The sequence below is a fragment of the Eulemur rufifrons genome, chromosome 7 (assembly GCF_041146395.1).
Source record: "Eulemur rufifrons isolate Redbay chromosome 7, OSU_ERuf_1, whole genome shotgun sequence".
NCBI classification, from domain to species: Eukaryota; Metazoa; Chordata; class Mammalia; order Primates; family Lemuridae; genus Eulemur; species Eulemur rufifrons.
The window spans coordinates 137,710,194-137,735,875 of NC_090989.1; the positions used below are offsets into that span (position 1 = coordinate 137,710,194).

The 25,682-nt window shown below is 36.0% G+C and overlaps 1 protein-coding gene across 5 annotated transcripts in view; it reads left to right on the forward strand.

Annotated features, from left to right (window-relative positions):
- RBMS3 (RNA binding motif single stranded interacting protein 3) overlaps positions 1-25,682 on the forward strand; it is a 649,837-nt gene that overhangs the window by 595,200 nt on the left and 28,955 nt on the right. For 3 of the 5 annotated variants that reach the window (XM_069473344.1, XM_069473345.1, XM_069473347.1), the window contains 2 exons: positions 318-428; positions 8,193-8,240. In XM_069473344.1, the coding sequence (XP_069329445.1) occupies positions 318-428; positions 8,193-8,240 (159 nt within the window). The remainder of the gene's footprint in view (positions 1-317; positions 429-8,192; positions 8,241-25,682) is intronic. The other 2 variants (XM_069473343.1, XM_069473346.1) reach the window with 1 other exon arrangement.

Below are 25,682 nucleotides of genomic sequence, written 5' to 3' on the forward strand. Positions count from 1 at the left end.
AAATCTTACTCAATATCAGGAAAATTAGAGAATTTTCATTAATATTTATATTTTTCAGTCAGAGGATTTTATATTTAGAATAATGGAGAGAGGAGATTTATGAAATCTTTGAATACATTCTACCACATATTTAGACAAGCACAAGATGACATGGACAGACATAAAAATTATATACGGTTAAATTTAGCCTTTTCATTAAAAAGTAAAAACATCTGATGTTAACACATTAAAATAGTTTACTGTGTTTATTATTTTTTTATAAAAAGCATCCTTCCTCATAGAACATCTTCTCAAATGGACACTGTGTATGCTTGTAGGGTGCTGTGATTACACCAACAATGGACCATCCTATGTCAATGCAGCCAGCAAACATGATGGGCCCCCTGACACAGCAGATGAATCACCTTTCATTGGGCACAACAGGAACGGTGAGTTGAAGAGTTCATTTTGTTTTGTTTTCTTGCAATTTTTTGATACGATGCAATATTCTCTGTTTTCACTGACATTATTAGCAAAACTGCTTCTGTATCACTAACAAATCTTTCAGGTTTCAGTATGAAAAAGCTGCATTCTACATGCATGTTCAATTCCAGGGTATATTTATTCACATCGACAAGGCTGAGATTCTACTGTGTCGCATTTAAATAGCAGTTACTTTTTGTTCTTATGGCACAATGCACCAAGTATAATGTCTGTTTGGGGAAAGGTGTCCTTTTGCATGCACCTGCAAATCTAGACCCTGTGACTTAATATACTTGTTCCTGGTTTTCTCCTCCTAGCTCTTACCAGTTCAGGCAACATGTCATTCTCAAGTTATTTACAAGTGAGAGGCCAACTCTATGACTGATATAAAGGGATCTTTATTTATTTTCAATGTTTAACTCAATGAAAAGTAATTGAGAACCTGGTGGAATCGAGCTCTTTTAATCTTCCTTTTGGATATGTTGACATAGATGATGTTGAAAAGAAGGAAAGAAATCTAACATGCTTGATCTTTCTTATAGGTTGAGATATTTTTGACTAGTCATATTTCTCCTTGAGGAACAAAAGTATTTTGAAAAATGCCTACTGCCACTTTGATTTTATATCAACGAGGTATTTTAAATCATGGGCGAGACTTTATGTTTTACTTTTAAAAAGATTATTTCCTAAATACTCAAGAAGGCAAGTATCTAATACAACCTAGAATACTGAAACTTTTCTAATTACCACACAGAGAACAATGAAAACATCAAAGCCAACCTCTCATGTGACACCATCAATAACAGTTTTATTTTTCATAATTGTTAGTGAAGCTAATATTGTCATTTTTAAAGACGTAGAAAGAAAAACATATATTTTCTTCTGACTGAGGCAGCTTGAATATAGTAGAAAGAGCACCGGACTAGGAGTCAGGAATCTGAGATCCAAATCTTGATTGAGCCCTGTGGTCTCTATCTGTTTTGGGGAAAATAATATCTTCTAGTCTCAATTTTTTTCTCTATATAGTTGAAGTATTAAATTTGATGATATATGAGGCCCCTTCAACTATAGGATTCTAGCTCTTTAAGCCTATATGTCTTATAGACATCACTTTTATGACTGTTCACAGTTATGCCGACCTTATCTCAAAATATCAGTGTACACTATGCACACTAGCTGTGTATCAGGAATTTTACCTTATAGTACTGGTTTTTGCTTGCCAAATAGATGTTGTTGATTCATAGGCTTTTGGAATATAAGAAGTTTCTGACATGTCCACTGGGCCCTCACTAATCTGTCCTTAATAGGAAGAAAGTCAATATACCTCAGTGCAAACAGTCACACTGTTTCAATATAGGTATTTAGTAGTATTAACATAAAGTACCTATCTCTAAGGCCTCAGTTGCAGAAGTTGCAAAAAGCAGTTTATATACCTTACGTGTCTGAATGCTTGGGCTGGATAAAATGATTTCTTAGGTTTTTGATAGACACTTTTGTAAGTCATGTCTAAGATACATTTGTTAATAGCTGTACACTATGGTACAGCTAATTTTTATCAGGGAGATAGAGTTTTAAGATTATATTTTATCACTATTAGCAATGTGCAAGGATTATTTGTAGTCACTTTCTATATTCCTAATAAGAGTTCCCAAGAATAGTATTGGGACACCTGAAATTTCTCATTTTCCCACTACAGATTTTCCTCCATATCAGCCTTCCTCTCCTTAAATGAGCATAAATTCTGAATGAGTGAAGTAATGTAATTTTACCATATTGAATGACAATCTGGAATCTGATAAAAGAGGGAGTTATAATGCAAAGAATAAAAAGAAACACTTTATGAATTTTACTTATTTAAGTCAAAAGCAAAGCCAGCTGACTTGCTAAAGTTCAAGTTTGCAAACTAGTAAAAATATAAGAGCTAGTTAACTGAGTATATGACTGAATCCATTATTGAACTGAAAAATAAGCTAAACGATATAGAACAGACTCAGAATTATAATAGTTATTGATTCAATAACATATATTATGATTTTGTATTTGAGCATTTTCAATAAGAACACATTTCTATGAGACCACACTTTTTACACAACTGGTAATAGCCAAATAATTCAATAATGATACATACCACTCCTTTTCTTGGAGAGTAAAAGTTTTAAGAATGTGGCTTATGTTTAACACCAGATTTCCTCTAGCTTTTTTCTTTTCTTTATTTTTCTTTTCTCCCTTTACATTTGTACTAAATAATTCTTAGATATATTATAAGATTTGCGTAACACGATGTCATGGAAATGTTTAAAATTTAATAAGGTTTGGACAGGCAGAGAGAAAACAGTATTACTTTGTTGATTCATTTAACAAAACAGTATTGAGTGTGGTTAGTGTATAGAATATTCTTATATTTTTTTTTCTTAGACTGTCACTCTAGTAGTTTGATATGCTATCATAAATTCATTTGATCTGAATTTTTGATTGGCATTTGGAGTGGCTATTATGCAGTAGAGGCTGATTTTTTTAAAATCAAATTTTAGCATCTTTCCAACATTTCCACTGATGGAAACACAGCCTGACATCATGGAAAGACTAGTGGGCTTTGGAATCAAATGTGAGTTCAAAGCCTGGCTCTGCCCCCTTATTAGTTATGCATGTTTAGGCAGGTTACTTAACCTCTTGGAACTTTTGCTTCCTCTTTTACGAAGTCAGAAACATGATGTTTACCTTCCAGGGATGTTGTGAATGTTAAATGAAATGATATATGCAGCATACCTAATACAGTGTGTGGTACCCAATAGGTGCATATCAAATGAGCTGCTCTTACCTCTCTACCTTCAGTGGCTTCTAACTGGTGGGAGTCTAATCCAAGTCACCAGAAGGGATGGAACACCCTGTAGCATTCACAGTGTAACTCACTGACCTGGTCTATTGCACTTGATACAGCTCACTTCTTTAAAGTCTCCACTTCTTTAGCTGCTAACATGCTCTTCCAGGGTTTCAAAGTCAAAAGTCTATAGAGGGCTAGCCAAGTCATTTTAATTAACAAAGCTGACTGAGTTCATGCAAAAAAACCTTGGAAATATATAATCAACTTTTTTATATTTGCCTAGGTCATAAACAATCATGTCACATAAATATGTATGATACTGGAGATTATATTTTAGAGATATTTTCAATGCAATAATAACACTATTTCTGCCTGAGTGTTGGGCACCACCAATGAAAGGGTGGTGCCTTTGGCAGCCTGGAATATGGATGCCTTGTCCAGAGAGGGCAGCCACTCACTCCTCAACTCCAGACAGCATTTGCCACATGGGCATACAGACCCAGGCTGATCTCACCTTCCAATATTTGGAAATAAGCTGAATATTAGAATTTTGATGTGAAATTTCCCTATATTTGAACATTAGGCTCAGTTTGTCCCCAAATCCTGCAGGTTGTGATTCCTGCCCAAGGTTTTCCTGCTTCTCCTCAAACCTCTCTGGCCATTCCTTCTTCTTTTCTCTCACAGGCTCCTAATCCAGGGTTTTATTTTTAACTTACCTATTCCATATGATTTTCTTAACCAATCTCATCGACTTTCATGGTTTTAAACCCCGCCTTCCATGCTGAAGACTCCTAAATCTGAGTGTCCAGCATTAACCTCATGGTAGAATTTTAGACTCATTTATCAAACTACTTGGTAAACATTTCCATGTAAATCTCCCTCAGACATCTCAAAGTCACCATGACCCAAACTAATCTCATGAACTTCCCTGAGCTTCCTTCCAACTGAAACCTCTTCCTCTTGGATGTTCCTGCTCCCTGTTATCTTTCAAGCCAATGCCATGACCATTCGCCCAGTAGCCAAACCAAACACGTCCAACTCAGTCTAGACCCTTTCCTTTTCCCTCACCATCATATATAAGTACTTTTCAAGTCCCACCAATTTTGTGTCATAGACATTTACCAAATACATCCTTTCTTTCACATTTCTAGAGTCTCTGCCCTGGGCCTCATTTGGCTAATTGCAATAGTCTCCTAACTGTTCTTTCTGCTTTCAATCTCAGTTTGCTCCAGTTCGTTGTCCACCATGTGTCACAGCTAGTCAATCTAAAACTATCTGACTGTGTCTCTCTCCAACCCAGAACTTTCCCAGGCTTTCAGACATCCAAGCTCACTGAATTTCTATAAAATGAGGTGTGAGTAGTGACAAAGCTAAGATAAGATAGGAACCTAAACTCCAGAGGCAGATGGGATCCAAGGGCAGAGCAGAGAGGTCCAGTGAATAATCTGGAGTAGGCAGTGATCAGGCATGATGGGAGTTGGAGCTAGATTATAATTTTCCAGTTTTTGAAGGGGGACCTTAGGCCGCAGGCTCAGTCCCACTCTTCTTTTTAAGGTCCCTGGCTACAGGAGTTGTATTGAGTCAAACCTGCTTTTTTCTCCTCACAAAAGCAGATGTGTTTGGTCACCCACGACCCCAAATTTTGAAATGGATGCCATGTAGTTTAATTAACTTTTCTCTTACATTTTGCCAACTTAAGTGTTTATTGTTCAATTCTCTAATTATTTTTTAAGCTAGACAGAATCTGTAGCCCTTAAAAAAATGAATGTTATGCAATTAGTGTAACTGTTTTATTCCAGGGCTCTCCTAACCTTGAAGGATTTTTCTAGCCTTTCTGCTTTTGTTTATTTTTGTCACACAATTCCCTTGATGGAACCGAAGCCCCATAATCCATAATTTCTTATCACTTTATTGTAAGCTTTAGCAGAAACTGCTGGAGATTTTACTGTGTTATGAGAACTTCCAAATTCCGTGACAGTCTTGTTTTACAAGTTTCTTATCTCCTTTTCATTTGTTCAGGGAATGGTCACCAGTGGCTTACAATGGCACCAGAATCTGTTGAAAGAAAAAAGAAGTTTTTGTTCTGTAGGCTCCTTATCTGCAGTTTGGTTTGTGTTCTCTAAGCCACTGGTGGTTTGTCACATCATTGGATTCCCATGGTGTAACCATAGCCACTCACAAAAATAACCTTGTAATAGAGTTCCATTTGTTCATCACAATTTTCTAGCATTTTTTAATCATACCACCCCTTTATTGCTCAAAAATTCTGATGGTATCAGGTGAAAATCCCAAATTCACTTTACTTAGAGATTGTCTTTTTTCCCCATTATTAGGTATAAATATAAGTATTAAGACTGAGAGTTATAAAAAGTAAAGTTAAATGGACACCGGACTCATAAAATAGTTTCATAAATACATGGTAATGAGTGCATCTCCTAAAATTTTTTTTTTGGAAAAACTAATCAATTAATTAAAAACACTCAAACACAAAAAAGAATATATAGATTGAAAGGTAATAGTTTTTTTTAATTGGTTTAGTCTTATTGTAAAACAAAAGACCTTTGAAGGTAGTCTTACAATAGAAACAATAAATGAATAGGCATTAAGTAAAAGTCTGAAACAGTTTATTTGCAAATATTAAACTTTTGCTGTTTTAAGAAAAGGGATTCTGAATTGTAATAAATTAGCAACATAAGAGAAAAGCCTCAGTAGATACAATGCCAAAGAACATTAACAGATAGTTGATAAAGGAGGAAATAGAATGCCAAAAAACATATGAAAAAGTTTTAATCCAAGAAATAAAAATAGCAATTTCATCGAACACATACATACATGCGCACACACAGACATACACTCCATCAAATAAAGTTATCAAAATACAGTACACAGTGCTGATGAAACTATAGGAAAATAAGCATTCTCAAACACTGATTGCTTGATGATAGAAATATAAATTTGTGTATCAGTTAGAAGCAAGGTAGGCAGTCAAGAAATTCAAAACATTTATGTTTACTGACCAAGCAGCTATAGTTTTGAGAAGCTAGTATATGGAAATATTCTAAAATAACAGAAAGGTCTTTATACCTCAGAAATGTTTGGCACAGTGTTTTTTGTAATGTCTAATAAAGAAGAATAATTAAATAAACTAGAATCCATCCATAAACCACAACGGAATGCAGCATGGAATTATAAGAGTATGAAATAACTAGGAAAAAGGATTATTTATATTGTTAAATCAAAAAAGCTGATGTAAATTTGCATGTGTGGAGTACAGTATCAACTATGAACAAATATTTATCACGTAAGGCTGTGGAGAAATACAAAACAAGTGTGGCTATTTCTAGGTGATGGGATTAGGAGTAATTTCTATATTAATCATACTTTTGCATACTCTGCAGCTATTCAACAATAAACATTATTTGCTTTTATTATTTATTTTAAAATGTTATAAATATATTCTTAGAAAATGACTAGCAGGCATGGTCCAAGAAGTAGCTTTTTTTTTTTGATTGGAGTGGTAATATGTGACTGCAGTTCTTAAAAAAGGTACTAGAAATTACTATTTCTATTAATATAACATACGGAGACACTTTAAAAATGATTCTGCTTATTCTAGATTTGGGGATTATAATCAACTCGTTAGTTCACATACCTGTTGCTAGGAGTGAAATAACTTTTAAGTCTGGTTTATTTGCATTTGAATCTTTTGGTCACGTTTGCTTTTGCTGCTCAAAATGCCTTGCAATGTTCAAGTTCTAATCTGTCTTCTCACATGCGATTTACTCATGAAAGAGTGATTACCTTATCCTTTTGTGGCAAACAGATGAAAGTGAGAAATTTGTGATACGCCAAAAGTTGTCAAGTAGATGGAAAAATAAAGTTTGAGATTTTAGTTTTTTAGCTTTTAAAATGGAATAAAGGTTATATAAGTGGAATAAGGGACACACAAGAACATGTATTTAACCATGTATTGGCAGTTTATTTGAATGTAGACAATACTAGGTCCCTTTTACACAATTTAATTCTCCAGGAGGAGCTGGGATAAAATTAAACTTTTCCATTTTTAGAAGGGGGATCTAAGGCCATAGGCTATGTCCCACTCTCCTTTTTAAGATCCCTGGCTAAAGAAATTGTATTGAGCCAAAGCTTTTCATCTTCAAACAAGCAGACATATTTTGTCCTCTGTAACCCCCAATTTTGAAATGACTGCCATGTAGTTTAATTAAGCTTTCTCTAGAATTTGACACATCCAATGTTAGGACCTTTGGGACAAAGACAACAATCATCTGTTCAGTAGATTCTGTTCCATGTCTCACACCCCCACAATTTTATAGCACACAAAGCTTCTCGGCCTTGAGCCGAAAGCACCCACCAAAACGCCTCACTGACAACCACAGGAATCAGAGCTGGAGCTCAGTGATTAACGATGAAACTTGGTCTTCAAAATGCACTAGCCTCCACAGAGTATGAGAACGTGCAATTTTTTCTTTTATCTCTTTTAAATTTTAGTTCTTCCTTTTGTTCTTTAGGGCTTTGTCTCCTGTCATGCTCTGGGCCCCCTTCAGGCGGGCTGCCTTGTAGAACCCTTGTGTCAGCCAGAGTGGGTAACAATTTTACACCGATGCCTTAAGGGAGGGACTAAACACACTGCGGAAGATAACAACGTTCTGGGACAAACGGTCCTGTCCCAGCAGGTCTTACTGGTCCTGACAACATGCACAATGTCGTGGTAATGGGGACCACGGTATCACCTATAAACTAGGGGTCACAGTGCCTTGACTGCTTGAAGGCAGCAGGGCTGAACAACCATATAGCACACAGCAAACCCTTCCAAGGTTTAGGACTAAGGTTCTATTTTATTTTCTTTTGTACTTCATTGCATTCTTTCTCATGCTCTTTTCATTCAAAGATTCAATCCCAAGACAGGATTATGATACTCCACCAGCTGTTGTGTCAGGTAGGAAAATTCTAATTCCTTTAAGACTGGATTGGAGGGGAGAGATTGAGGTTGCCTGGTTTTCTCCAAAACTCTTTAAAGCAGTGATTCTCAACAGGGGTGGGTGCAGGACATTTGAATTTCAGTTTGGAAGGGAGCATATGTAGTTCAGAAAAGTATATTAAATATTATAATCCAGTTTTATGTCTGGAAAATAAATACATTGCCTTTTAAATAAAAACTAAAACTCAAGGACAATTTGTCTATCAAGGATACACAGAAGATAGAGTCTATGTTCTGTGTATCAGTAATTCTCAGTGTAAGACAAGGTCATTAGAATTTCTGAGAAGTGGGAAAAAATTTGTTTAGCAAAAGAGGGCATGTATTAATGAAAAATAGTTTGAGAAGCACTGCTTTAGAGACCCAAATTCTTCTGAAATTGGAAAATTATCCCATTTTGCTTGCTCAGCACCCAGCATAGTGTCTGACACATAGTAGGTGCTCAATATAATTGTTTGTTGAATGAATCAAAACTTCACATTTGTTCCAAAAATAATATTTTGGATATTGAAAGAGAAGCTGCCATTGTTCCATTTGTACAAAAAAGTGGCATGGGTTGATTTGGGAATCAACATTAACGTCTTAAGGATTTTAATGAGCAATATTTAAGTTGTTTCATAAAATTTAGTTTGTAACAGGGTGTATGTACGTGAAGAGATGGATTTTTATTTTGGACTGCACAGATCTTTCTTGTGCTTTCACCCTAATTTCAAATTTTGGTTTCTTGCAGAGAGGAAAATGGGCACAATTTTCATTTTTGTTGATTTTTTTAACAAAATAAAGCACTGCCAATCTGAAGAGCTTGAACTCTTTGATCCCTCAGATGGCAAGGACATAAAATAGAAACCAAGAAGGGACCCGGAGAGATAGAGCAAGAAACAAAGGCCAGAAATAGGCTAGAAAAGCTCATGGGACAATTGAGTCCAGCAACTGGGTGGTGGTTTTCAAGCAGAGATCATCTTGCTTGGGGCCACCCTGTTTGCTCAACCCAGCATCTGAAGGGTTATCCTTTTCTAATGTCTTGTGGACTTGTTTAGTTATGCTCATGGCTGAATAGTCTTATTGGAACTTCAATTAAGAATGCCCCATTGAGGAACAATGAGTTAGTGTTCAACTGTGAAGCTGTGAACTCACATTGGTCCTCTTCAATAGCTCTATAAATTGTCACTAATTAAAATACCACCTGTCTTTTCCCAAAGCATATTACCTGTCATGTCTTCACATGCCTATTTCATTTAGGACGTGGAACTCCCGGGAAGAGACTTTTTTAACTGTATACATCTACTTTAATATGCAGCATCTTTGTTAAATAAGAGGCATCTACTCTTGATAATTTACCAATATTTGCAATAATAAAAGACATAGAGTAGAACTTTCCTTCAACTAGGTTTGCAGATTTTACTTGCAAAAACACAATGGAAAAAAGCAATCAAAACACTAAAATACTTAACAGATATCAGTCATGGGTCAGGCTCTGCACAAATCAATTAAGGCAGAATAGCTGGCTGAAAATTCAGGCTCAGGAGTTCTCATCTGATTCCACAGACAGGAGCCACTGAAAGTTCTTGAGCAAATAGATGACTTGATAAAAGTGGTACTTTAAGAAATTTGAGGCCGGGCGCGGTGGCTCACGCCTGTAATCCTAGCACTCTGGGAGGCCGAGGTGGGCGGATTGTTTGAGCTCAGGAGTTCGAGACCAGCCTGAGCAAGAGCGAGACCCCATCTCTACTAAAAATAGAAAGAAATTATATGGACAGCTAAAAATATATATAGAAAAAATTAGCCGGGCATGGTGGTACATGCCTGTGGTCCCAGCTACTCGGGAGGCTGAGACAGGAGGATCACTTGAGCTCAGGAGTTTGAGGTTGCTGTGAGCTAGGCTGACGCCATGGCACTCACTCTAGCCTGGGCAACAGAGTGAGACTCTGTCTCAAAAAAAAGAAATTTGATATGGAAGTTATGTGTGTGTTTGAGAAAGAAGAATTAAGAATCATATAGAACAGTTAAAGAGCCCAGATAATGATATACCATATTTATAATAAAAAAAAAAATGGTGCTAGAGTCCCAGGAATGGAGTACAAAGGAAGAATCAAATATAGAGTTGATATGAAAAATAACATTTGGAGGGATTTCATCATTATTTTCCCCTTCTAAGATTTATTGGTAGTTTGACATGTTATAAATTTTAACAGACTTACTTTGTCTACCTCTAAACAGAAATGGTCTCTCCTTTCTAAAAGGTTTGTTAATTAGCTGGTGGGACAACTTCAGAGACTTTTGAAAAATTGAATATCTTTTGCCCAATACTTGACCAGATCAGGAAAGTGAAATAGGCAAGAGTGTTGTAATATCTCCTTCTCAAATCTTCCAATATGCCAATGTTGGATAACACAAATAATCAATTCGTGCCAGTTTAAGGGCCAACTAAATTTCTGTAATTTATTAGAGTTCTGCTAGATAGCCCAACCTAATTTCATTCAATCAATATTTCAGCATTTATTGAACAACTTCTGAGTGCTATACCCTACACTCAAGTACTGTGGATACAAAGATAAATAGAAAATAAACCCTTGGTAAAAAATCATGGTTAATCATATTGTTGTTATTTGTGATATTAAATGTATAAAATGTAGAGAAACAAGAATTTAGAAAGAAGATTTGAAATCCTCAGAAATGAAGGGAATTCTGAGCTGGATTTGGAAGGAAGACCAAGTTAGACAAGCGTGGGAAGGTGTATTATGCAAATGGAACAGGAAACAGTATGGGATGATTAGATGACAGCAAGTCACTTCATATTTTTGGGGAAAAAAATGCCACTATGGCATGCACCAAATCTAGGTCAGTATAAATCTGATTTGGGTTAGGGACTATTTCTTTTTGACATGTGTCACCTTGTTCTTTTCTTTATTTAAATAATGCTTATTGGAAGCATACTATGCATTAATCGCTGTGGTAAGTGCTGGGGGATGTAACTTCCTTCTAATAATTTAGGGTGTAGTTAGGGATGTTAGGGTGGAAAGCCTAGTAGGTGTTCACGGCATGGGTGGAGAAAGATTTCTCATGCAGAGATTAAGATATATAAAAGCAAAATTTATTTCACCTTCCTAGAGGAGAGAGAGTGAGAGAGTAAAAGAGAGAGGGGAAGGGGGTCGGAAGAAAGCAGGGAGGTGGCGTGGCATCCCAAAGAAAGAGAAGGGGATGCCAGCAGGAAGACCACGTGGCTCACCGATTTTAAGGGGGATGAAGAGAAAAAAAATAATGATGGCAGTTGATAAAAAAAAGAAATAGTGATGGCAGTTGATAACAAAAGTGGCAGCAGGATGTCAAGGTCCAAGGCTTAGTTTCCTGCCTTTCCTTAGAGAAGGGATTATTATGGGAGATGTGACTCTGACCTTGAGATATGGTTGAGGCCTGGAGCTCATTCTCCTGCTATTTACTAAGGAACTGTGTAAAAGCAGATTTTCAAAAAACGGTTTTGAAAGAGAGATTTACATCTCTTTTCCATCCATTTAGCTCTTTTCAGAAGTTGTGCAAAACAGAACTCCTGCAGGGTGCTTGTTAGTGAGAAAACTCATAGGATTGATTTTAAGTATTACTGGGGAAATTGTAGGATTAGGTATTTTATTGTTATTTTTGCAAGGAAGTTAGGTATAAACGGGTTATTACAATGCAGTGTTATAAATGTTTCAATATGAACAAACATCATGATGTTAAAGTTCATAAACTTTTTTAATAAGATGCCCGAGTTCAGAATCTACTTGTGTCATTTACTAGCTATAGAAACTTGGGAAAATTACTTAACTACTCTTAAGTTTAGATTACTCATATGAGGAAATAGTAATAATTATCTAATAAGGTTGTTGTAAGCATTAGATGAGTTAAGATGCATAACCTGAGTAGAACAGATCCTGGCACAAAACAAGTACTCAAATGTTATAAACCACAACTGTGCTAATCATTATTGGTACAAGGTACTGTGATGTTACAGAGAAAGAATAGCTAACATATACTAGGAAAGGTCAGAGGAAGAGTCCCAGAGGAATAAATCTCTAAACATAAACATTAAGACACATGGGAATTGACTAAATAAAAAATAAATGGGAGGGGAACATTTCAGACCAAGGGCAGCATGTGCAAGGGCTCATGGGAGCAAGGTACGGCAATATTAGGAAACAAGAAGTGGTTAAGTAAGGCAAGGATACATACAGAGACATGAGGAGTAGAGGAAACAAGCCTGGAGATATAAACAAGCTGGAGCAATATCATCAGATACAGGAACTTGAACTCTATCTTGATGGCAATAAAAATACCCTAAAATGTTTTAAGTTAGAGAGTGACATGATCGCTCTGGCTATAAGGTAGAGAAAGCATTGGAAAGAGGTAAAAGAGGGGGAACAGAACTCAAGCATTCCAGCAAGAAATCCTGGTAGCAAATACTCAAGTTGTGGAAAGGAGAATGGAGGGTTGGCATTTTCGTGATATTATAAGGAGGTAGAACACACAAGACTTGGTAACTGATTAAATGTAAGAATAAAAGGAGAGAAAAGAATTAAAGGTAGCTCTTAAGTTCTTAATAACTCAAGAGTCTGATGTGCCATTTTCTGAGATCTGAACCACAAGAAGGAAAATCCAATGTGTCAGGAACAAGGCTGAGTTCAGTTTTGAACATGTGGAGTTTGAGATAACTACGATGCATCCAGGTAGAGATGCTCAATGGATGTTTAGATGTGTTTGTCTGAGCTCAGAAGACATCTCTTAGGTGGAGGTGGATTTTGGAGTTACTATCATGTAACTAAGTTATGTCACCCAGAAAATGTGCTTAAAGCCAAGAGAGGTAGGCTGAACCTTGAAAATAAAGAATGGGCAGAAAAAGGAGCCTAAAATAAAGATTGAAAAAGATAACTACAGACATACAAGGAAAACCAAGAGTACGAGTTTCAAAGAAGCCAAAATCAAGAGAGTGTTTCAAAAGAGATGCCTGACCAGTAACATGAGTCTTGAAAAAAAAAGCTGTTAGATTTAGTTAAACCGGGGTCACTAGTGAATTTCATGGTGCAATTTTAGCAGGAAGGGCAAATATAGTGAATTACATACAAGGAAATGGATGTAGCAAGTATAGGAAACTCAAGAAATTTGACTGTAAAGAGGAGTAGAGAAGACAGTAACAGAAAACAAATAGATAATGGAACTGATTGATTTATTGATTTATTTTTAAGATGGGAAATATTTGATCCTGGTGGGAAGAAGCCAGGAGAGGATTCTAAAGTTTGAAGACATAATTCCTAAGGAGGATGACTGATGGAACAAGGTCCATGAGGAAGCTAGACATCTCTTCTAGGAATGTGGGAGGACAGGAGGAAGGGATGATGTATGTGCATGTAGGTTTGTAAATGTAGGAATAGGAAGTCAAAGGATTTCCCACATGGTAAATATTATTTATTTTTATGTGAAGTATTAAGTGACAGCATCTTCTGAAAGTGAGTGGGAGATGGCATGGTAATGACTTAGGGATAACAGAGATTTGTAAAACTGTGGAGTGTCAAGGCCAACTAGCAATCCATAGAAATTTGCGGGGCGGTACTGGAATTTCATTTGATATTATAGACTATGGATTTTTATGATATTAATATGTGAGAATTTTTGATATTCTACAATAATGATTAGTAGTCAAGAAGACAGGTGAATTGATGCAGGGTTAAGGATTTACTGAGTGGAGTGAGAAAAAGGCCAATGTTCATCAATGATACTGGGAAGAAAGTAATTGAGTGCAAACTGTGGTTTCAAGGAAGAGGAGGACGAAAAAAAAAGAAGGCAGTGGGGGATGGGAGGTGGAAGAAAACAGAAAATATAGACACTAGAGCTTTCAATGAGTTGTACAGAGTGGTCGGATGTGAAATACCTGGATTTAAGATTTCAGATAATAAACTACCTCTTGGCAGAATTTCAATCTTGTGAGCAAGTGGCCACAGTAGACTTGAGGTGAAGGTAACTGAAGTTAAGGAAGTCAAGCAATATGAACATAAGAAGTTGCTATTTAAGTGGGATATTTTTGCATATCTGGATTTTTTTGCCATTAATAAACTGTGCTTAGCTTGAAAAATGTTTTGCTTAGTAGGAGTCTGAGGTAAATATTTAAGCTTCAGCAGTGAATACATTTATTTAAAAATAATAATTTGGGAATAAAGAGCTACAGCAGGACTGCTAATGTCCAAAAGAAAGTGGCAGAAGTTTGGAAAAATGAAAGTCCAATTTATTTCATTGGCATCACCTCTCCTTGCCTGTATCTCTGCTACACCTTACCCAGCTCATTTCAAGCACAGAGGACAGAAGGCTGAAACTGCCTTGTACATTTTTACACGGAATCAGGAATCTGCCCTCTTTTTAATGTTTCTATTCCATAACAATTATAACTCCTTAAAAGACCCACCTATTTTAAGCAAATTTTAGTGAAAAAACATGTAAATGAAGAATAAAATATTATTTTTTACATGGTTGGATTTTATAAAGCACATATGAAAACTGCAGACAATATGTAGTCAAGTTTTTATCTCAGTTGTTTGTTTATTTATTTTTCTTTTATTTCAGCATATTACAGGGGTACAAATGTTTAGGTTACATATATTTCCTTTGCCCCACCCAAGTCAGAGCTTCAAGTGTGTCCACCCCCCAGATGGTGCACACCGCACCCATTAGGTGTGAATATACACTTCCCCTCTGCTTTCTCCCACCTGCCCAACACCCAATGAATGTTACTACTATAAGTGCACATAAGTGTTGATCAGTTAATACCAATTTGATGGTGAGTACATTTAGTGCTTGTTTTTCCATCCTTGTGATATTTCACTTAGTACAATGGGCTCCAGCTCTATCCAGGATAATACAAGAGGTGCTAGATCATCATTATTTGTTGTGGCTGAGTAGAACTTCATGGTACGCATATACCACAGTTTATTAATCCACTCGTGTATTGACGAGCACTTGCGTTGTTTCAACATCTTTGCAATTATGAATTGTGCTGCTATAAAAATTCTAGTGCAGATGTCTTTTTTATAAAATGTCTTTTTTTTTTCTTTGGGTAGATGCCTCGTAATGGGATTGCTGGATCAAATGGTAGATCTAGTTGTATCTCTTTGCAGTATCTCCATATTATTTTCCACAGAGGTTGTACTAGTTTGCAGTCCCACCAGCAATGTATGAGTATTCCTATCTCTGCATCTGCGCCAACATGTATTATTTTGGGACTTTTTGATAAGGGCCATTCTCACTGGAGTTAAGTAATATCTCATTGTGGTTTTTATTTGCATTTCTCTGATGATTAGAGATGGTGAGCATTTTTTCATGTTTGTCAGCCATTAGTTTGTCTTATTTTGAAAAGTTCCTGTTCATATCCTTTGCCCACTTTTTAATGGGGTTGTTTGATTTTTTTTCTTGCTGATTTTCCTGAGTTCTACAATGATTCTAGTTTTCAGCCCTTTATCAGATGTATAGCATGCAAATATTTTCTCCCATTTTGTAGGTTGTTTGCTTGCTCTCATGATAGTTTCCTTGGCTGTTCAGAAGCTTTTTAATTTGATCAGGTCCGATTTATTCATTTTTGGTGTTGCTGTGATTGCCTTTGGGGTCTTGTTCATAAATTCTTTGCCTAGGCCAATATCTATCAGAGTTTTTCCAACATTTTCTTCTAGAATTCTTATAGTTTCATGACTTAGGTTTAAATCTGTTATCCACTGTGAGTTGATTTTTGTGAGAGGTGAGAGATGTGGATCCTGTTTCAGTCTTCTACATGTGGCTATCCAATTTTCCCAGCACCATTTATTAAGCAAGGATTCTTTTTCCCAGTGTGTTTTTGTCTGCTTTTTCAAAGATCAGATGTGAGGATGGTTTTCTATCTGGGTTCTCAGTTCTGTTCCATTGGTCTATGTCTCTGTTCTTGTGCTAGTAACATGCTGTTTAGGTTACTATAACCTTGTGGTATAGCTTGAAGTCTTGTAAATTGATGCTTCCCAATTTGTTCTTTTTGCTTAAGATTGCTTTTGCTATATTTCCTTGAAGGGCACCAGCATGAATTCAAGCAAAAGACTACTTTTGACAGAGAACAAAAGTAGAATCAAAATGTATCCTCCTTTTCTTAAAAGCTTAGAGTTCAAAATTTGAAACTGGATTTGAAAAAAAATTAAAAAAAAATGAACACTGAGGCCAAAAACTACATTGAAAATAAAAAAACATACAAATTGTGGAACATATATTAATTCTCTTTCTTATCCTTTTGCACATCAGCTAAAATAGATGGAAATAGTAAATTGAATCAGTATAACTTCACTATGAGATTTCACAGAAAAAATATATGTAGGTCCAATATACTACTTGAGTATGAAGTTCTTAGGCATCAGATTTCTACTCATGGAGTTATGCTCTAAGAATACAGTTCCTCATAGGGTCACTTGCCCCAGTTGAGACAAAATTCACTATTAAAAATATTATACAGTTTTTCACATTGTTCTTGTTAGTCAGTAATAGAAATTTGCATTGGGAAGCTTCATCAATTTGGAATGGGTGATGATCAGCCAAAGATTTGACTGAGGCCTATCTTTATGCTGTCTCTTCTTGGGTATTAATTACTTTTTGGAACTATACCATATCACTGGGGGATGGGAAAGGAGAGTAAGCTAATTCAAAGAACAAAAGCATTTTTCAAGCTCTCTGTAACATTTGTTTTTGTGAATACCATGAGCTAATTACAAATAATTTCCATCTCTTAATTAAAAATTAGGTCCATTAGTACCTCCAATTAGCCATTAAATTATATTTTCTGTAAAAGACCTGACAGAGTTATAAGTTCCCAGAAGCCACACATAAAAATCAGTTTCATTTCTTTGCTCAAATACTGTGCATTTATGTTAATTTCAAAACTGCATTTCTTTAAATGTACTAATTAATTGATTTTTTTTTCTTTTTGATAAGTTCTTATGAGGGAGATTTTACTCTACTTCTTTTTTTTTTTTTTTTTTTTTGAGACAGAGTCTCACTCTGTTGCCCAGGCTAGAGTGAGTGCCATGGCGTCAGCCTAGCTCACAGCAACCTCAAACTCCTGAGCTCAAGCGATCCTCCTGTCTCAGCCTCCCGAGTAGCTGGGACTACAGGCATGCGCCACCATGCCCGGCTAATTTTTTCTATATATATATTTTTAGCTGTCCATATAATTTCTTTCTATTTTTAGTAGAGGTGGGGTCTCGCTCTTGCTCAGGCTGGTCTCGAACTCCTGAGCTCAAACGATCCGCCCACCTCGGCCTCCCAGAGTGCTAGGATTACAGGCGTGAGCCACCGCGCCCGGCCTACTCTACTTCTTATTCATTCCTTCAACTAATATTTACAGAGCTCCTGCAGTGCTATAAGGAAACAAGTCTAGAAGGTATAGAATAATAGATTCATTCCTTGCCCTCAAAGAATGAAGGATCTAACAACAAAGGACCAGGGTTATAAAGAATGATCACATAACATAGCATGTGACAGATAGCATAGGCGTGATATGTAGAATGGGACTCTGTACATGGTATCTGCACAAGTATTGGACAAATAGGCATGTGTATGCTGAATTATTATGTTCCTGCTGGTGCATATATTTTGTTCCCTAAATTATAAAAATGGAGTCCTAAAACCTTTTTCCATGGGACCACAATTTTTATTGATCTAGTCAATAACTCATCATAAAGGGAGTTTAGGCAAATAGATTGTTCTTATATGTAAACTTCACTGTTGTCTAGCCCAGTTCCCCCCCGCCTGCCAGGGGGTGGGATAGGAAGATACAAAATCCTATGTTTTATCTTCTAATCCAGCAAGCTTTTTCTGAAAAGGTCCAGATAGTAAATATTTTTGGCTTTGCAAGCCACGTGGTCTATGTCACAACTACTCAACTTTGCCATTGTAGCACGAACTGTATTCAGATGAATTAGCATTGCTATGTTCCATTAAAGCTTGATTTACAAAAATAGGCAGCAAGCTGGATTTGGTCTGTGAGCTATAATTTGCCTACCCCTGCTCTAATCTATTTATCTTATCTTCATAAGTATTCCAAATTAAATACTGTCACTGACAGTCTTTATAATATACATGAAGTGCCATTTTTGTGATAAAGTTTAAAGTTAGCATTTTTGTGATAAAATTTGATAAGGCAGATGAAATGTCAGAAAGTCAGAGGTAGCAGAAATTGAGAGGGAGGTTGAGAGAGATGTTTATTAGTGTTTTAGTTTGTACAGAACAATTGATTATAGTACCAATGTATTAAAATCTGTAAGTATATTTTTATTTTTCACATCTCATCCTATGTTGGTCTTCCAGGACATATTTGTGTGTACCAGCAACAGGGGATCACCAACCAGGAAAATAAAAAATATATTCTGTTTCATATCCTCTTGGCAGCCTTTAAAATTCTGTACCTTTAGAAATTTAGAGAAAAGATGAGGAATACATCATCCCCAAAGATTTGTAGCAAAAATATATTTTACATCTTTGTTACATCACCTGCAATAGTTTTGTTGTAGGTGTTGTGGATTAGTGTTCACTGAAGTTACTCTTTTTTTAATTTTGTTAAATGTAAATTGCTTTTGTACCGTTTGATTCAAAGTTATAACTGTGCCCATCCCCCAGATAGTGTGCATTGTATGCATTAAGTGTGAATTTACCCATTTCCTCCTCCCCTCTCCCACCGGCTTGATTTCCAATGAATGTTATTTCCATATGGGCACATTACTGTTGATCAATTAGTTCCAATTTAACAGTGAACACATGTGGTATTTGTTTTTCCATTCTTGTGATACTTCACTGAGAAGAATGGTCTCCAGATCCATCCAGAGTAATAGAAGAGGTATTCGTTCACCATATTTTTTATGGCTGAGTAGTACTCCATGGTATACATAAACCACATTTTATTGATCCGCTTATGTATTGATGGGTACTTGGGTTGTTTCCACATCTTTGCAATTGTGAATTGTGCCACTATAAACATTTGGGTGCAGGTGTTTTTTTTATAGAATGTCTTTTTTTCTTTTGGGTAAATACCCAGTAGTAGGCTTGCTGGATTAAATGTAGTTCTACTTGTAGCTCTTTGAGGTATCTCCGTACTGCTTTCCATAGAGGATGTACTAGTTTTCAGTCCCACCAGCAGTGTATAAGTGTTCCTATTTCTCCACATCCATGCCAACATTTGTTGTTTTGGGACTTTTTGGTAAAAGCCATTCTCACTGGAGTTAAATGATATCTAATTGTGGTTTTGATTTGCATTTCCGTGATGATTAGAGATGCCGAGCATTTTTTCATGTATTTTTTTGGCCATTAGTCTATCTTCTTTTGAGAAGTTTCTGTTCATGTCTTCTGCCCACATTTTAATGGGATTGATTTTTTTCTTGCTGATTTTCTTGAGTTCTTTATAGATTGTAGTTATCAGCCCTTTATCAGATGTAAGCATGCAAATATTTTCTCCCATTCTGTAGATTGTCTATTTGCTCTAATGATTGTTTCTTTGACTGTGCAGAAGCTTTTTAATTTGATCAGGTCCCATTTATTTATTTTCATTGTTGCTGTGATTGCTTTTGGGGTCTTCTTCATAAATTCTTGATCTACCAGTATTAGCTGTTTTATTTCCTCTTGGGTAACTGCTTCTCTAAATACTGTATTTTGCTTTGCACTCTAATGGTGGAGGAAAGCTTTCCTGGTCTTGTCTAAAGACTAAATACGGCAGACGGCAGGCCTGGTGTGGCTGGAGATATGACTGCCCTCTGTGGCAAGGTCAGAGCAAAATGCTCCTTGTTGATGCAGCACACACATCAAATAAAAAGGCAGCATCCCAAATGCTGTGTTTTTGTAATAGAATTCAAGTGGCAGCAAATGACTTAAGAACACACTGCGGTAACATCACCTTAGTACCTCAGTCACCTACAAAAGGGCAGAGCCTACGTACTAGGCAGGAGAGCACTTTCAAGACAACAGTAGATTTTAATGTAAGCCAATTGCAAGTGCATGAATCAGCACATCTCTTACTGAAATCACATAATTCCCTTTTAAACTGACAGCACAAAGTAGGCACTTGAGGCTCCTGTCAGAGAATGCAGCCATGAATTGACTGTGATTCAGCCCCTGCCAGAGGCATGCTGGAGACATCTGATACTGGAGAGAGAGTACCTTACAGACATGTTAACATTTGTTTATACTCTATGTTAAATTAGTTTATCAGAAAGTAAAATGCCTGAACCATATAATTGTACATCCCTATGGAAATGCTTTCTCTGAGTTAAAATTTAATATTTTAACCTCTTCTTTCTTAGAGGGGTGATATATTACACAAACATTTAAACAATGTTATTAGCTTTTTTGAGATAACCACAGTAGACATAATTGTCTGTCATTTCACCCAGTGTCCCTTATATAATATAAAAAAGCAAATGATGAATTATGTGTTGAATTTGGTACCTTGGCAAGTATCTCTCTCCAGATGAATGGATATGCTTCTTTTGAACTGACAATGTGAAATACTCAACTTAATGTATTTCCCTTTGGGCCTTCTTCATCAGCATAGTTGGCATTAGATGGGGCACATTGCAAATGTTCCTGGTAGCATGTTTTCTCTATTGCTCTCAACTGTTTTTTGATTTGTTGGTGATTTAAATTGTGCTTCTTAATATAGTGGTTAATTCTATAAACCCTTCAAATATTCAACTTGAAAGTACAAAGGCTCTAATTCCTATAGTAAAAACTAAATGTATTACCTAAAAATTTGCCATCAGGCACTGTTTTTATTCATTCTCACACATGCAACTTTGAATAGGAAAAAGTAAGGTGTAAAAAGTAGAAATAGCTTTTAGAGTCAAGAGGGTATAAGTCATTCCTGGTGCCAATATTTAATAATTATTTAACAATGAGAGTTACTTAAATTTTATGACGCTTTCTTTTCTTCTTAAGAATAGATAATAATATATCATCACCTCTTTATGTATAAACAACAATAATATAAGGATTAACTGAGAAGACATATCCAAAGTACCGAGTAAGTGCCTGACTCATAGTAGATATTAAATAATTGAGGCTTCCTTCCTGCTTCATTTCTTGGAAGTCAGGAAAGTGTGTTAGGCCTTTTTGAAGTATCACTAACCTTATTTGCTATGATAGATTGACAGAACCAAAGGAGAGTTTTAAAATAAAGCCTCCAAAGCCAATATCTAAAAGTAGAAGAAATATTAAGGGAATTCATTACATATCTTCTCTATTGGCTGAATTGTTATAACACTATTAGCTGAATTAATATAATAAATAAATTATAAATATTTTATAACATGAAACATAATATTCGTAATAGTGAAAAGAGGGTGACAAAATGAATAATCATTATGATTTTGAGTCCTAAGACATGCACATGAAAAAATTTAGAAAGGAATACATAGAATAATTATCATATGTGTTTCTAATTTCTGTTTCCTAAATTTTTCAAAATGTTGCTTTGCAACTTGTATAATCTGCTAAACTTTTAATAGCAGCCTTTGCAGATATATAATTTTAGGGAGATATTTACATATCAGGAAAATGTGGCTGTATTAATATGAGGATGAAAATAAAGATACAGTGTAAGCTGTTTTTACGATTTTTTCACATTGCAATCACATTTCAAATGATATATTGTGTTCCTTACCTGTAGCACTTGGAGCAACCTGAAATCTTCCCAGTGTCTGTGATGTGAAGCTTCCAGTTTCTTGTGGTTTATGGCATTGAAAGAACATGTTTGAAATTGGGACATATATAATAAACTTTACATATTAAGTCTAAGTTCCAAGTTAGACATACACACACACACACACACACACACACACACACGGATATATATATTCACTTCACTGCTTAAAACAAAATCTCCTGCTGTTGGAGATAACTTGTTTCCCTAAGCTGTAGAACACAAAATATGTATACCTACCAAAATCAAATTGATATCATTCCAAAGTCTAGTGGCCACCCAAGATATTACTTATTCTTTATTTTTTTTCTATCACTGTTTTATTGATTTTCATAATGTGAAACATGTCACTAAGAGTATATTATTTTTCATCAGGCTAGTCCTTCTTTTTCACTTGTCTGAACCGTACACTTTGTTGCATTCACCATGACTTATCTTTGATTAAATATTGGTTGAAAAGCTATCAGGTGAGTGACCTTGATACTATATATTCAAACTATAATCACTTCACATCAAGCTTCCTTAAAAATGAAAACCACAAAGTTGAAAACATTTTTAAGCCAATAGTGCCCTTTGATTTACATGAAATGTACATATTTCAGTTAGCAACAAAACCACGTTGTTTTGAGAATTAAGGGTTGCAGGCCCCTAGAAGGCATACATTAATTACTTTATGTGTCTGCTCTTAGTCCAGCAGTCTGCTTAAGAGACTCAGATCTGGGAAAACACAGGACTCCAGATTCAGCAAATGTGAATTTCATTCATAATTGAGCAGTTATGTTAGCAAATAAAATATGCAGAGTTGGTAAAAATCATTGATATTTTTGAAATACTTGTTTTGGAAGGTTGAAGCCAACTAGGCAAAGACCAGAGACCAACTAGAGTTCACTAGCTTGCTGAAACAAGGAAGAATGTGCATCAGGTGAACCATAGGCATCTCAGAAGAGGAAATTTGGAGGGGCTTGTTATAGGACTTGAGGTTGTGCATGGTGACTTGGAGCAGGGCTTAAGGAAGTGACAATTTATCCCGCATTGGGTGCTAACAAGAAGTGAGGGGCAATTGAATGACTGGCTGTCTCAAGTGTTATCTACTAGATGGAGGAACAAAGCAGGGCTGGGTTGTTATTGGCAAAGATGCAGTTAATGTTAAACAGAAAAGGGAGATGTTTAATCGTTTTTAGGTTTGCAGAATGTCTTTGTCTCTCTTTTATCCACTGTAGTCATTAAGTGGCCTTGTCTGATAATTGTTGATATTTGAAAACTGTTTAATTGGGAATGCTACGACCTTGAAAATAGCTGGCAGCTAAAGATTATTTGAAAGGTTTCCATGAATTCTTTCCTTATCTCAAGGGCAATTATAATACCGCTTGACAAAAATATAACAGAATATTAAATGGCCTTGATAAAATATAAATGCAAAGATAAACTAGACCAAAGTGGTGTTAAATTCATCACATATATTGAGAATATTTGGAAGATACTGGGAATTCAAAGAAGAATTTGCATATACAAAGTGCACACTATGTTCTAGGCACTGTACTTAGTGTTCTATGTGGATGGACTGATTAATAACATTTGATTGTCACAATCATTCTATAAGGGAGTTTCTGTGTCTTCTACAAATTGGTTCTTTTTTAGCTCAGCTGGACCCTCACTCATATTATGCTCCTTCAGCTGTTTTAAGCTTTTTGACCTTCTCACGTTCGAAACATGAGTCCTGCCATATATGATCAGAAAATGACTGTCTCCTCCTTTATGAGAAGATGAATACCACATTTGATTTAATCTTCAAATGCTTCCTTTTCATTTCAAATGTTTGTTTGTTCATTCTTCCTATCATCCAGTTTTGTCAAGCCGTAGTCTTCTTTTTGTCACTGTTAACCCTTCCTCCCATGTCCTTGATTTCATTTATCTGAACCTGTTTTTATGGTCTTACAGCATTGATTAGCCTCTATCCCAAATGCACCTTCTCTAATATATACTTATGCATTGATAAATTTTCCTGGGCTTAATAAAATGTGTAGATCTTTTTTATCTCAAGGTTTGCAGGGTGCTGGTCTTAGGACACTTTGTTTTTCTTCATTTTCTTCCTCAATGATGACATCTGCTTCCTCACCTTTAACCATCATGTGGATGACCTCCAAATCTATATTGCTAATCATACCTTCTGTTTTGATTTTCATGCCAGTGTTTCCAACTACTTCTTAGATTTCCCTTTCCACTCCTACCACCCTTAGCTAGCCCACTGGTAGTACAAACTTCATATTCACAATTTCAGTCTTATACCCTGTCTTCTCAATACAGTTTCTTCTGCAGACTTCCCTAGGGTTCAGTCAAACTTCTGTAAGTATTATTTCTCTAAGCCACAATTTTTAGTCGTGTAGCTATAAGCTGAGGATCATTATGGTCTTTTGACAGTGGCTTGGAGGGTAGCTCTTCTTTTTAAGTGAGAAACATATGATTTAATATTCAACTGAGCTTGTAGTAGTATAGTAATTCTCTCATAAATTGGTGAGTCATTTTTATTCTAGCCAGTTGTGCTTAAACCTCTACCCCACATGCAATCTTCCTTTTTTATGTAGATTGTATTTCCACAATATATTTTAAATCTGTTCTACCCATTTCATTCTATTACCCTGGGCCAGGCTGCGTCCTTGTTACTTTTTAATTTTATTATTGCAATGTTTTCTTGATGTTAACACCTGGCCCTTTTCTTTCTTGTGTTTCCTTCACACAAATGCCTGAATAAATTTCAAGATTACCATTTTTAAAAACTTTTTCTGAAAGGACATGGTCTTAGTATAACTATCCCTACCATCCGGTTACTGCCAAAAGCTAGGATACAGATCAGATTTCTGAATCTGAAGTCATCTTTTCAAATATTAATAGTAACTATGGAATTTGCAACCAGGATATAGCAGAAATGTTACAGTACTCAGAGCTGTGGTTAGTTTACAGAGATAGTTCTACAGTGAAGTGGGTGGTAAGACTATGTCATACTGTTAGAACCACAGTGTGAGGATGGCCCATTGGTCTGTGTGAGAGCAGACCTAAAATTTTTCTGAAAAGAATATTGTCCTTCCCACAGCTGACCTCCAAATAAATGGGTGTATGTGTTGGACGGAGTCAGTGGGTACTTTTCAATTCTTCTTAGCCTCTTCCATTTGAGACTATCTATCCAAGGCCAATTTCAGCTAATGGTTAAAACACATGTGCCTATGTGTAACCAGCAGCAAAGAAAGATACATCCCAAGTACTTGTCAAGATGCATAACAATTCCAAAGTCACTGCTGCTCATTCCTTTCAGAACCTTGACGAAGAGAAATAATATTTTTGGAGGAACATTTGGATGTTATGCAGAATATACATTTTCCTTGGATATTCTAAATTATATCCCTGGGTTAAGCTGAGAAAGCTGTTTTACCTGGATGACTGCATTCCACCGGCCCCCTGAAAAATAGCTTTTTATGAAGTGTGCCTTGGCACAGTGCCATTCACTTATGTTTGAAGGACACTATAATAAACAGCCCTTGGAAGCTTGCTTTGCTTACTTTAAGGCTGTTGTTCATTAGACTACATTGTGTCTGCTCCTTTCACACTGACAGGAGAAACATCTCTCCTGCCTTCATATTGGGAATCAGTCTTCCACACACTTAGTTTATTTTCTTTCTTAATGGACACGGTGACTT